The following is a 13,465-nucleotide window of genomic DNA, read 5'->3' as shown; positions in this document are numbered from 1 at the left end:
TATGATAAACCTAGACTAAGTTTTACTATGTATAGTAAATCGTGTGATTTAGTGCACAAAGATCTTTGTGAGTAACTTTTTCCACTCACACATACAAAGCAATATGAAACTTCCATCGTACAACTTCACAAATGTTGTATTTTTTGCTTTCAAGAAGCTTCCTGTGGATACAAATTTTTCATTCTCTTTCATGTTATTAAACACATGTGCTCCAATGTTTTCAAAGTTCACATGCTACTAAAAATCTCGGACAACTCCCCTTTCTGTGGCACCAAGATTTTTCATTTAAAACATGTTGTTTTTTTTTCTCACTGATCAGAAAAGCTCATCATCATGGTCACACATCCCTTTGGTGTTTCTCGTTGCTTTGTGAATGCGAACATCTTTTAAAATGCAGGATAAATACTGTAGCTATGTAGCAAAGGTTATTGCAAGATTGATCTAAATTTATTTTAATTCCAGTGTTCAATAGCATCCATGTAATCAACATTTAAATGTATTAAAATAAAAAGGTTTTATGACTTGTCCACATTTTTGCTGTAAGTGTCATGATTCTTATCTAGAAACACATTTTCACTTCATTGACGCTTTAATTACCTATGCCAGGCCCCATGAAAGGTGCAAAAAGAAAATTTGCCTACTGAATACAACATACAAAATCAGGACAAGTGCAATATGCAAAAGCCTTTCATTTCTGCCATCTGTCACTTGAACGTGTTAAAAAACGCCTTCAGCTTCAGCACGCAACCATTAAAGTATTGCCCAAATGTCTACAAACAGCAGCTGCTTAGGCTGAAGAATCAAACAAACATTCACTGAAGACTATTTGTATGGTGAGTGCTGTTTAATGACTTCTGTGGTACATGTATATGTCAGACCTCGTTAGACTTTGGTATTTCCAGCAGTTGCTGATTATATTTAGAATTGGGTTTAAAAAACAAACAAAATCAGCTGCTTTAGACTTTGTGAATTACTTGAAACAATTCGACTATTTTTTTCTTATCATCATTCCAGAGTGATGATAAGAAACCCTCAATCAATTGACTTCCTTAAAGATTTTGGGGGGGAAGAAGTATTGGTCTTGCCCTTTGATCACATATAGACATACATCTGTAACTTAAATGGACTTATTTCCATTGTTTGATGTTCTTGAGCTCAGTCCCTCCATTTATCCTGTCTTTTTTTTTTACTTTCAGGCAGCATGTCCACCAACACCTCCTTCAACATCTCCAATTTATTTGCTGATTTACTGACTTACTGCTCAGAATCCAGAACTAGTCATCTGATCTTCACAGCTTTCTCTGTGTCCAACATCTCGCTTTTCCCTCTCTTCATCTCTGTTCTCTACGTGGGCTACCAGCGATGGAGAAAACAACTTTCTGGTTCCACAGCAGTGATGATGAGCCACTCTGATGTCTTCACCTATAATGTGATTGCACTAGAGCTGATAGCTATTCTGGGGACTTTCTTTTATTGTTTCGGTGCTTTGATAAACGATTCACAGATAAAACAGGTAGGACAGGACATATTTGCTTTCTCTTCGCCTGGGCAGAATCTGTTTCACGTCCTCACCTGCATAGAGCGCTACCTGGCTGTTGTTCACCCCATTACTTACTTGGGTCTGAGACAGGAGGGTGGGGTGAGGGTAAGGAACATCAGCACTGGGTGTGTCTGGCTGTTTTGTTTTGTATCACTCAGTTTTAGTAAATTGTTCAACAAATTTCTGGCTTTCACGACACATTGCTGCCTCTTGGTTTTCTACGTATGTGTTGCCACTTTTTGCAGCCTCTCGGTTCTCTGCATTTTAATTCGTCCAGGCCCAGGGAAAGGGGATCAGGAGAGAGAGCGCATGGACCAAACAAAGAAGAGGGCGTTCCACACAATCACTGCCATAATGGGAGCACTGTGGTTGAGATTTGTGGGAATCCTGGTCAGTAGCCAACTTAATGAATCAGTCCAGAACCTCACTGCATGTGCTGTGGTCGTGTCTGCAGTCTGGCTTACTGTGCCCTGCAGTCTGGTATTACCACTACTGTTTCTACACAGAGCAGGGATACTAACCTTTTGCAAAAAGACCACAGAATGAGGATGATTAAGGTCATATTTAGGCCTTCACAAGCAGAATGACCATCCAGGGGAACTCAGACTTACTTCATTAGTATCTACAAATATATTGCTTTTAAGAGGCTCAGAAACAACCACAGCTGTAATAAAAACATGTACAACAACATCCATTTATTTATAAATGAGTTTTATGTTCAGACAAACATTTACAGTACATAAATGCCACTGTCTGTTTTAAAAGTTCAAGAAACACATGTCAGAGTACTTTTTAGCACTCCTATCTTATATATGGCTGTTTTTTCGTAGTATATTGTGTATAAGCTGCCTGTAATGAGCTGATCTGCCTGACTAGTATATATTCTGTTGTCAACCAGATAATAAAAGCACCAAAACACAAGATGTCATCCTTTATTTTCAGCACAATGCAGAATAAAGAGAATTTCTTTGTATCAAACAGTAACATTAAATCAGATAAATTAAATTAATGTTCAAAACATTATAATGTTGTTATTGTCATGATTCAAAAGTCAAATTGCAGGGTCAAAACCAAGAATTATGACAATAACAGTATTATAAACAGGCTTTATTTCTGCAAATATCTCTGGATAACATGTTTTTTCCAACTATAATCTGGGGCACTGTGTAAATTGTAAAAAAAAAAAGAAAAAAAAAAGAAAAAACAATGAAATGATTTTCAAATCTCATAAACCCATATTTTTTTCACAATAGAACACAGAAAACAAACCAAATGCGAACTAAGAAGATATCCCATTTTAAGACTGCAGGTTCCCTTAGCCTTATAAACAGCACAGTTGCAAAATGACCAAAACTGGTATCATAGCCTAATGAGCCATTAGCCTGACAATGACTCATGATCATTAAAATTCGAACCACAGTAACCACTAATCATTCTTCATGAGTAATATTTGCCGAGCGTTGAAGAGAAGAATGCAATCACAACATTGCGAGGTGTAAGATGCTATATAAGATAGTACTGTTTGGCTCCCAGTGAATCACAAAAAACACACAATGGAACACTATCAGTCATGGATTGGCCTACCCTGAGCATAAACCTCAACATTATTGAAGCAGGCTGGGATGATCGTTACACAGAACAGAATAAAAGGCAGCCAGCATCCAAAGAAGAACTTTGAATGTCTTTCAGGAAGCCCGGAGAATTTTTCCTTAAAGAAATAATAAGAAAACTTATAAGTGAGTTTAGGATATTTTAAAGACTGAAGGTGGTCATTTCATGTTTATTATAATTATACAAATGTCCTTGATTGTGTTTCCTGGCTTTACACACACACAGTACAAAGAGTCATAGGTCGTGTCCAAATTCATGGGCTGCATCCACCTGAGGACCCGGCCTTCGCGGTCTACGTGGGTCGGGTCCTCAGAAGGTCGGGTAGGCCGGAAGTAAACGGCTGTGAAATTGGACGGCCTAGCCTTCTGATTAGCGTCACTGCTGTCTCGGTGGAGTTTAATAAACTCAGCCGTCTGCTCCTTGCTATCTAAAATATAACAGGACGCTGGCGTAAATTCTCGACTGTCTCACACTTCTGTTTAATCAGTTTTCTGTTTGACGTTTAGTCAGCTGTGTAAAAACCAAGGAGGAACCCACCCGGGGGATTAATAAAGTTTTATTTTATCTAATCTAATCTAATAACTTTAATCTCAGCCAAACCGATTTACTCACGAACAAACAAAACACTGAAAAAAGCCCAACAATCACGTTTTTAGGTTGTCTAAGTGACTTAAATATTACGTTTAACCCGAGCAGCGAAAGTCCTCGGTGATCTGAAAATGATGTGCCGGGAGTTGTGCCGTTCTCGGCCGCATCAGTAACCCTCGAGCTCCCGGCGAGCTATCGAGCTGGTGGGTAGCAGACGTCTTCGAAAACGTCGAAGCACTTTTGCAAATATGCGATATCTTGATAAACCGAGTAGATATTTGATGTTTACACAGCTACTTTCTCGCCTGAAAATATGTTAAACGTTTATTTTGTGACCCAGAAAGATTAGTAAGAGTAATTTTAAAACTTAGTAGCGGCCGCCATTGTTGGAAACTTGAGTTTGGCTGGGCCGCGCTATGAATTCTGGGATATGGTAGGCCACGAAGGACACACCCAACCCATCCTTCAAATTCGGGGAAAAGGAGGACGCATTTGTCCGCTGCATTCGGAGGAGTCTACGAATTTGGACAGCCTTCGGCGCGTCGCTGTGACGTAATCGGTCTACAAATGCGGCCACAGGAGGATGCAGCCCATGAATTTGGACATGACCATAGCGGCAGTGCTTAAATTGAAGGTTATTTGAATTGTGACAAATGTAATGGATGGCTCGGTGAGGGATGACCACTGATAGTGAAATTTGGAAATGGTGCTCAATTTTCAAAATACAAATTGGTTGACTTAGGATATGTAATTTTGTTACCAATTCTCAGTTATTTTTTCAGTTTTTGTACTTCCTGAAACTGTGCTTCTTTGCTTATCTCATTACCTGGGTGCTTTTATTTACTAAGTACAAAAACTATGTTTGTGTTGTTATACTGCATGTTTGGGTAAATGTTTTTGCTGCATAAAAATATGTAGTTAGAAACTGCAGATGTCTCCTGTAGCAATGCTGCACTCTCACGCAGATAATGAAAGATAATTTGCCTGCTGTAGTGTGCAGTAATAGAGTTCTACAAAATCCTCTTACATTATGCAAAATCCTCACACGCTCCTGCTGTGTGATACATGACGGGTATCAATCCAAGCAGAAGCGTCAGTGAACAACAGACAAGAGTTTTGAGACGTCGAATTAAAAACAAATCCATCGACCAGGTGGGTATGGTTTATGAATGTTAGAATTTGTATTTGTTATTGAAAAGTATGTATGTTTTTAATTGTCATAGTTGTGATATGTTGTCACCTTAGGTGGTTTGGTTTGAAATGCAAAAACCAAATGCAAAAATACAAAACAAGTTTAAATTTGTGGAAATTGGTGCAGCTGGGACATTCAGTGTAAAATCTAACAGAAATGATATAATTTTACCTTCACACTCAGTTGAAATGTGAACTAAATGAAGCCAAATATTATCTGACTTAAACACTAATGTAATCCTAAAGTCAGAACATTGTTTTCATTGAGAACATTTCTTTTCTTTTTATAAAAAATATATATGTAAAATAAAACTGCACCAGTTTGAAATTCGTTACATTCAGACAAAGAAGCAAGCATTCGTTTCCAGTTTGTTTTTATTCCATTTTTACATTTATTGATTAAGAATAATTCAAAAAGGTAAAAAGGAGTAAACTTTTGAGGGTCATACTCTATGTTAGATAAGCCACCCACTCTTTCCTTTTACTTATTTTCTTCTTTATCATTATAATCATTATTTATGTTTGTTTGTTTGTTTTTTACTCTAAAGGTAACATTATATACACGAGAGATGTCAACTAACTCCTCGTCCAACTCCAGTGGCCTTTTGAACAACCTGTGCACTACAGTAAGCTCTCACATGTACATTGCCGCTATTACATTGAGGTTCACACTTCTCATCCCTCTCTCCACCTTCATCCTCTACCTGGGTTACCAACGATGGAAGCAGCAGCGCTCCTTTAAGACAGCAAGCCACTCTGACATCTTCACCTACCACATGGCTGTTATGGAGCTGACTGGGATCTTGGGCTTCATTGCATTTATTTATGGCTTATCCACTAATTGCTATCAAGTGCGACAAATAGGATCACTTGTGTCTTTCACTCCTTCCTACGGAAGTTCTTTTTTCCATATCCTGACCTGTGTAGAGAGATACTTGGCTGTTGTTCACCCCATCGTCTACCGAGGACTAAGAAATGCCCGTGGAGTTAGGATCAGAAACATCACCATTGGCTGTGCTTGGCTGTTCTGCTTTGGATTGGTGCTCCTCTATCATAATGCATCAAATGTCAGCAACATCATTGTACCATGCATTTTGGGTTTTTCAGTAGTAATCATGTCTTTCTGCGGCCTCTCTGTTCTCTGTGTACTGATTCGCCCAGGGCCAGGGGAAGAAGGCAAGCAAAGGGAGCAGGTTGACCAATTAAAGATGAGAGCTTTTTACACCATTACAGCTATACTTTGGCTGGTCTTGTTGTGGTTTTCAACACTTTTTCTTTCTAGTGTTCTGTCACCCCTGTTGAGTAAATCTGCCACTTGTGTGATGCAAATGACTGTAGGCATCTCCAACATTCCCTGCAGTTTGGTGTTACCTCTCCTGTTTCTTCAAAGAGAAGGAAAACTTTCATGTTGTTTTTTTAAATGCAGGTAAACATGAGGCTTGGATTGGATTTAGGCGTTACATATATATATATATATATATATATATATATATGCTGTATTCCCACTAAATTGTGTTACGACGTGCAAAAGATGTATAACTTTTTCCTCCTGCTAACACGTGAGCGTCGCCAACACAGGCAAAAGCATCATTGCACATCTGGAATGAACAGCAGTCAGTCAGGTTAAAATAAATATATCAGCAAGGTACGTGTTAATTCACTTGATATTTCTAAAATGTTTTTTAGGCTGATTTTTACTTTTCAGTGTCTTAAACACACTCACTAAAATAACTTCAGTGAACTCTTTTAATAGGCCTTTTGAAACAGTGACTTCACCTCTTGGTTTGAGTACGTTGCTCATCGATTCTTCAGCTTATATAGTTGCTTTCTTGTTTCTTGTCTAACAACCATTGTAATTTTAGATGGTTTTGTTTATAAATTGTGTGATTCTATCAATGGAGGGCAGTGAATAGGACTCGTTAAGTCACTTCTAATTGCCTATAATTAATACTTATTGTAATTACATAAATTATGAAACATTTGTCATTGCTGTAAAATATTTATTTATTTTGGCAAATCACACCACAAATGAATAAATATATAGATAAAGCAAAATCAGTTTTTTTTAGAATCTAAAGAGAAACTTTAATCTTTGTATAGCTTAAGTTTTATTTTTTCATGATGCAAATCTTCTGTTTCACTACATCTCAGAAGTGCTTCATTGAACTGATATCTGTGGTAACTGTGAAAGCTACTGTAGTGCAGAAACGTATCATCGTGTTCAAGATGGTAGGTTAAAATGTTAGCTTTGTCACATGGTGCATTATCTTCCTGGAAGCAGTCTACTGGGTAAATGATGGGACTTACATGGTGAGCAACACTTTTCAATGCTGCGGTGTTTAAACAATGCTCAATTGGTACTAAAAGATCTAAAGAATGCACACACACACACCAGCAGCAGAAGTTGAGAGCTTTTCACACCATCACAGCTATACTGGGTGTTCTATGGTTGTGTTGCATATCATATCTTATTGGCATTGCTCTGAACGAGTCAGCCTTTTTGAGTAAAGGTGTCAAGTGTGTAATAGAAATTATCATAAACCGGGTCAACCTGCCCAGCTCTTTGATATTACTTCTACTGTTTCTACAAAGGACAGGAAAACTTTCATACCAATGAGTCAACACGGGGCCCATATGTATGGAACACAGACAACAGGATTTTTAAAATAACCAGGGATTTCACCAAATACAAGTAAAGCATTGTGAGCACACAGGGACTGAAAGATAGGACAGGCATAGGGACAATAGATGGAACAAAATGAGAGACCAGGAGTATGCTTTCATTAAGTCAACTAATGTTGGCAGCTCAGGGAAAGAAATTTCTGCTTGAGAAACATACAATGAAGGATTTCTTGGTCACTATTGTGATTGGGTGCAATATAAATAAAACAGAACTGAATTTCTCATATTATTGGATTTTTCTACAAGAAGAAAGACAGTTTTCACATGTTTCTTTTGTTATGGTCAACGTGTATTGAAATCCCAGACTACATTAAATCAGGACAGTCTCATAGTGAAAGATAAAAAGTCACTCAACTCTTTTGAGAACAAACATTTTGAGGCATGTGGATGATTTACTAACAGCAGCAATTTCAAACAATGAAAATTTCCTGCACTTTGAATAACATTGGAAACAGGAAAAATCTATTTATGTATTCATTCATTTAGTTATCTGTTGCTGGTTCAAAGCAAGACAGTGGGGAAACACGCAAGGAAGAAGAAATACTATTATCTTGCTGCTTAATTTCTTCACAGGGTAAAATATAACTTCATGGCACTTGCTGTGAGGCAGTCTTGTTGCTGTCTTTTCTATCATACAGAAACTTACTCTTCATTTGTCCCTTTTCTCCTTAGAACTGCGGTTCATAGCTCTGTACGTTAATTTCTTGTTGAAATGCTGCCTGTATTTGTGACTTCTCAGAATCCCTTGTTTATTATATAGACACTGTTGTGACTTTATCTCTCTTTCCTCTCTTGTCTTATTCCTGGGTTACCAGGCAGCAGTACTCCAGCAGTCACTGGCAGGTGCATCATGTCGTTGGATATATATGGAGCATAATTTTAAAGTTAAGAGTTTTACATTTTACATTGTAGTGTTTAGATTTTGAAATTATATTTTAGTTCTTTAATTTCATATGAACTAATAGGTTCCTTTGTCTTATATTCACTTTGGTAAGTAGTAAGGCTTTCACATGGCTTTCTATAGACCTTGCGTGTCATCATTTGTATGTCTGATATGTCCCATTTGATTGTATGTTAATTCGTGGTGTCTAAACATAACCTCAAAGCCTAAAGCCATTTAAAGCAGTGTCAGCACAAAAACACAAGACGTCATGTCTGGGTTGAATTGCCATTAGATTTGAATGCTGCATTCAAATTGTGTCTTTAATATGCAGATCTAATTGTGGAGTACTATTGTATTGTAACCTAATGAATAAAATAAATGTGTAATATTTTTTAGTTGTAAGATTGCTGCAATTTACACTGCAAGTGTGGGAGATACATAAAACTAATTAAATGTTTAGCTGCATAACTTCTCCATAGTGCTTGAACAGCTGATGTGCCCTCCAGCTGCACTGTGTGCACGCTCTCTGACCGATGCAATGATGGAAAATTTGAAAAGAAAATTTGCCTGATGAAGGTCATTAATTAAACGTTGCTATCTGACAGAAGCTCGCAAAGTATCTGTTATGAAAACAGGGGAAGGAGGCAGAGAAAACATGCGGTCTCACCAATCAAAGCAGAGAGCTTTCCAAACCTTCATAGTTGTAACCAGCACTGTGTGGTTGTCATTTGCTGGACTCCTTGTTTCCAATGCTGTTTATTGGTCCCCTCAGGTGAGCGACACTGGAAGAAGTGCAGTGGGGGTTGGTGCATACTTGTTTTGCCTGCCCAGCTGTTCAGTCTTACCTCTGCTGTATCTGCACAGGGCAGGAACACTCTGAAGTTGCTCTTTAAACAATGAGCGAACCCTTACTTTTCCAATAACATTTTGCTTGATTTAAGTGTGTTAATGTTCTGCTTTGTTTTTCCAAATATACAAAATGTATGAGGTGGAAAGCATGACTTTTTATTTAGGCAAAAGAGGATTTCAGGGTTTTTACATTAAAGACTTTATAATTTAGGGGACTGAAAGAGAACACGACTTGGGTTTTGAAGTCATCATTTGTTATATAGGATGGATTTTTTGTTAATTACTACCTTGCTGTGATGGTTCTGGGTCTTTTGACGCAGCATTTTGAGCTTCATGCCCTTTTGTATCACAATGTTCTAGTTTGTAGAGTTTAAGCTTCATTTAGTTCTGCTTGAATTCTGTTTCCCTATTTAGTTATTATTTTGTTAAGAATCCTGTTTTGCATTTGTGTGCATTTGGTTCCTCTACGCGCTATCACCGTCTGACCCTGACACATGCAATTAATTCTACTGATCCTCTTATTTATAGTTTTGTCTTGAGCACATAAAGCACCATATAGTTCTGACTGTATAAACCTATGCATAATATCTGCAATTCACTCTGTTCATTTACTCATTTTAGCTGTTAGATATATTAGTCAATTCTTTGTATTTTGTGTTTCTGATTTGTGTAAATGTGGGGCTGATAATGTAATATTCTGCAAAGTTATGCAAAGTTACTTATATGTTTCATTTGAGATTAACATTGTCACACTGAGGAAGCTGCTACCATTATTGGTTGACCACTAGTACACGTGTGTGATGTAATTAATGAATCTTAACCCTTTGATTGAATGTTTGAAATATTGATGCATTTCCTGTGTGTATGCACTGTACATGACAAGTATTCAACCTAATGAAGGTTGAATACAGAAACATATTGTAAATTAATAAATATATCAGTGTGTGAAATAGCATTTATAAACATCACAAAGTTTCTACACAACTGGTCTAGCGCTTATTAAAATGAGTCTTAGGAAAGTAATGTACACCGCTGAACATCTGGTCTTGAACATTATGATGAAAAATAAGAAAAACAACTGGATCTGTCGCAGTCTGCCTGCGAAGTTGACTGTGTGGAGTGAGGAGAGGACCCAAGAGCAACACATGAAGAGATTAAAAAAAAAAGTTGAGTGTGAAAAAAATGAGCCTTATATTAAGGCTGGCAAAAAAAGTACAGAACAAAAGGAAAAGACGAATCTAAACAATAACCTAAACTGGGTGAACTAAGATTAAAACATGAAAAAAAAACTTGAACGTGAAACATGATATGAACTTAGCAGACGATCTGATGACAAGTGACTGGAATCACTCAGACTAAATGCACATGAGGTGATCAGAGGAAGTGGAAACACATGGTGAAACAGCTGATATGAATGAACAAAACATCACAAGGGGAGAGTAAAACTAAACACATAGAACATAGGAACACAAGACCTCTTTGAAATAAAACAGGAAACACAATGAGACGCAGACATGACAACAAGAACTTGACAACGCAGGACACGCAGACATGAAACACATGAAGGGCGAGGGAGATTTAACACAGGGGTTGAAGACACAAGAGGAATCTAATAACAAAGAACTATAACGGCAAAATAGGCATAACATTGGCTTCACTGAGTGACTATGTGCACGTTAGCATATGCTACTTCTGGTGCGGAAACTCCTGTGGGGAGCTTTGTTTCCGGTGTCCTATTCGCGCCTTGTTTACGGTCCAAAACAAGTTAAGCAAATGAATGAATGAAGCGGCGATTTACATTTCTATAGATGTCTTGGGCATTTACCCAATATATCTGTAAATGATGTTCATCGACTTGTCGATATTTTTCCCCCGCGCCTCAGAGCAAAAGAGAAAAGGGATTCAAATGTTATATTTCTCAGCTGTCCCTCGTTTATCGCGGGTGTTATGTTCTAAAAATAACCAGCAATAGGTGAAATCAAGTAGCCAATTTTATTTTTTGATGGTGCAAAATGTTTCGTGGACATCCAGTACTGCACTTCACAGTCACACTGCTAGCGTTCGATGCAGCGATTCTGTACTGTACAGGAGAGACGTCACGGAGGAGATCGTCTGCAGCGATCAGGACGCAGGACACAATGTGATGTAAAAAAATAAGCATGCAAACTTGCACTAAAAAATCTGCGAAACAGCGAGGTGAAAGGTGAACCTCGTTATTAGCGAGGGACCGCTGTAATTTTGAAGGTAAGTCATAACATACCCTTTGTAAATACTAATGTATAGAAACCCTTACCAGCAATTGTTTATTTTTTGTGTGGCTTTTTTTCACGGTTTGTTAACATGCTGTGTAGGTGTGTACTTGACTAGCTGATCTCGACATAACGGGGGAAACATCTGGTTTGACTATTGTTCACCTGTAGTTTGAATGTTGAACATTTGCCTGTTTAAATCATAAGACCAGTCACTATACAGAGATGTGCTTCTGAATGTGGACGATGTGTCTTCTGCTGCAGTGATGCAGTTCTGCTTGTGTTGAGTGATGTAAACAACTCATCGATCTAAACTCTTTAAACGTCAAAATTGATCATTAGATTTTTTATGACACAACAGTGGTGAGTGTTCCCACCTTCTGCTCTTTCTAACTTAACGCGATCTTTCCGTTTTCGAGCTTTGAACATGATTTTGGAGTATATCTTCGCAGTAGCGATTGACCGCAAAGTAAGGCTACCGGAAATGTACAACCCTACAGCCGGTCTCAAACCAGGAAGTTAGCATTTTCTCGTGCACAGGGTCAATTGCCTCAACAGATATTTATATTGTCTGATAGATGCACATTTCTTCTTGTCGAACAGAGAGTATCCTTCCTAAATTCATTAAAGAAGTTCTGCCTGTCATCTCCTCTGGCCTCTCTCTATTATAAAATAATGCCTTGAATCTCAAATAGTCTTCACACTTATGCAACACATACTTCAGAATTCAAATCCGTCTCATTTGCACCCCTCACAACCTCAACAGTCTCAACAGCCTCCGTTGCCTCAGGGAATGCATGTCTGCCATTACTAAATGGATGCATTCAAATATCCTCAGTCTAATTCTGGTAAAACTGAGGCTCTAGTGCTCAGCCCTAAAGTTTGTTTAGGAGGTCAATCCCTATATGGACCCCATCACCAGTAATATCAAGTCATCTGCTAAAAGCTGTGGAATCATTTGATTATTTAAGTCCTGTGCATTAAAGTAATAAATCAAGAAAATGACTTGTAATTTCAATGCACACCTGTTTTCACTGAGAGGTTATTTGAATACTGTCATTTAATGGATTAATAGATTCAAACAGTGGCCTGGAAATGAGTTCCAATCCCCAATGATTGATCTAACAAAATGCATTTATATTAGATCAGGAATATAAACATGACATTTGCAAACTGAATATTTATGCTAATGTATTTTGTAATGTTTTATATTATTATTTCTATTTAAAATAAGATTACACAGTATAGAAAATAAATGAATACATTTTAAAAGATCAAAATAACTTTGGTAGACATAACTTACACGAGCTCGGTTAGCAAAACATTAGATTTCTGCTGTTTCTTTAGTCATTAGAAACAGCTGCAGCAAGACTTTGCATGAAATAATCTGACACGTGTGGTAAAAAAATACTTGGAATAGAGAATCTGACCGCTGTAATTCTGAGTAATGGAGCCACAGAATGTCCTTTTGCATAATATGAAAAGCCCACATATGTCTGCAGCTGTAACAGTGAGCGTCATCAACACACGCAGAGGCATCAGTGCATATCAGTCAGTGAGGTTGAAGAGGTCATTAAAGACAAGAATAACACTGTGAACAAGGTGAGTGTTCTCTGACATAACATTTTTAAATTCTCTTTCTGCAGATAATCAAGTGTCTCTTTATTTCTTAAAATATTGGTATTTAATGAAAAAGACTGCAGACAGTCTTCAGGAAATATTTGGGATTTTCTACACATATTTTTAAACATTTTAATTTAGTATTTGTCTCAGTTAGCTTACTCATTACTCTGAGTAGTAAGTGGCTACATAGTGCACGGTCCCCAACCCCCGGGTCTCGGACCGGTACCGGTCCGTGAGTCGTTTGGTACC

At 37.7% G+C, this 13,465-nt stretch overlaps 2 protein-coding genes across 2 annotated transcripts; both read left to right on the top strand.

Annotated features, from left to right (window-relative positions):
• The first annotated feature begins 1,201 nt into the window (after positions 1-1,201).
• LOC148103652 (uncharacterized) lies at positions 1,202-2,086 on the top strand. Its single transcript, XM_087838171.1, has one exon. It carries the CDS (start codon positions 1,202-1,204, stop codon positions 2,084-2,086), a length of 885 nt encoding a protein of 294 aa, XP_087694297.1.
• Positions 2,087-5,499: 3,413 nt separating this feature from the next.
• LOC148103651 (uncharacterized) lies at positions 5,500-6,360 on the top strand. Its single transcript, XM_087839178.1, has one exon. The coding sequence runs from the start codon at positions 5,500-5,502 to the stop codon at positions 6,358-6,360; it is 861 nt and encodes a 286-aa protein (XP_087695304.1).
• Positions 6,361-13,465: the final 7,105 nt, after the last annotated feature.

This window comes from Neolamprologus brichardi, chromosome 3 (assembly GCF_056152115.1).
Source record: "Neolamprologus brichardi isolate AB-2024 chromosome 3, ASM5615211v1, whole genome shotgun sequence".
Lineage (NCBI taxonomy): Eukaryota > Metazoa > Chordata > Actinopteri > Cichliformes > Cichlidae > Neolamprologus > Neolamprologus brichardi.
The sequence above is the reverse complement of the archived record's forward strand: the minus strand, read 5'-3'. Positions and strand labels throughout refer to the sequence as shown.

What these genes read in the sequence shown, in the direction of transcription:
- LOC148103652 (XM_087838171.1), top strand. Translation starts at nt 1,202, where the DNA reads ATGTCCACCAACACCTCCTTCAACATCTCCAATTTATTTGCTGATTTA.
- LOC148103651 (XM_087839178.1), top strand. Translation starts at nt 5,500, where the DNA reads ATGTCAACTAACTCCTCGTCCAACTCCAGTGGCCTTTTGAACAACCTG.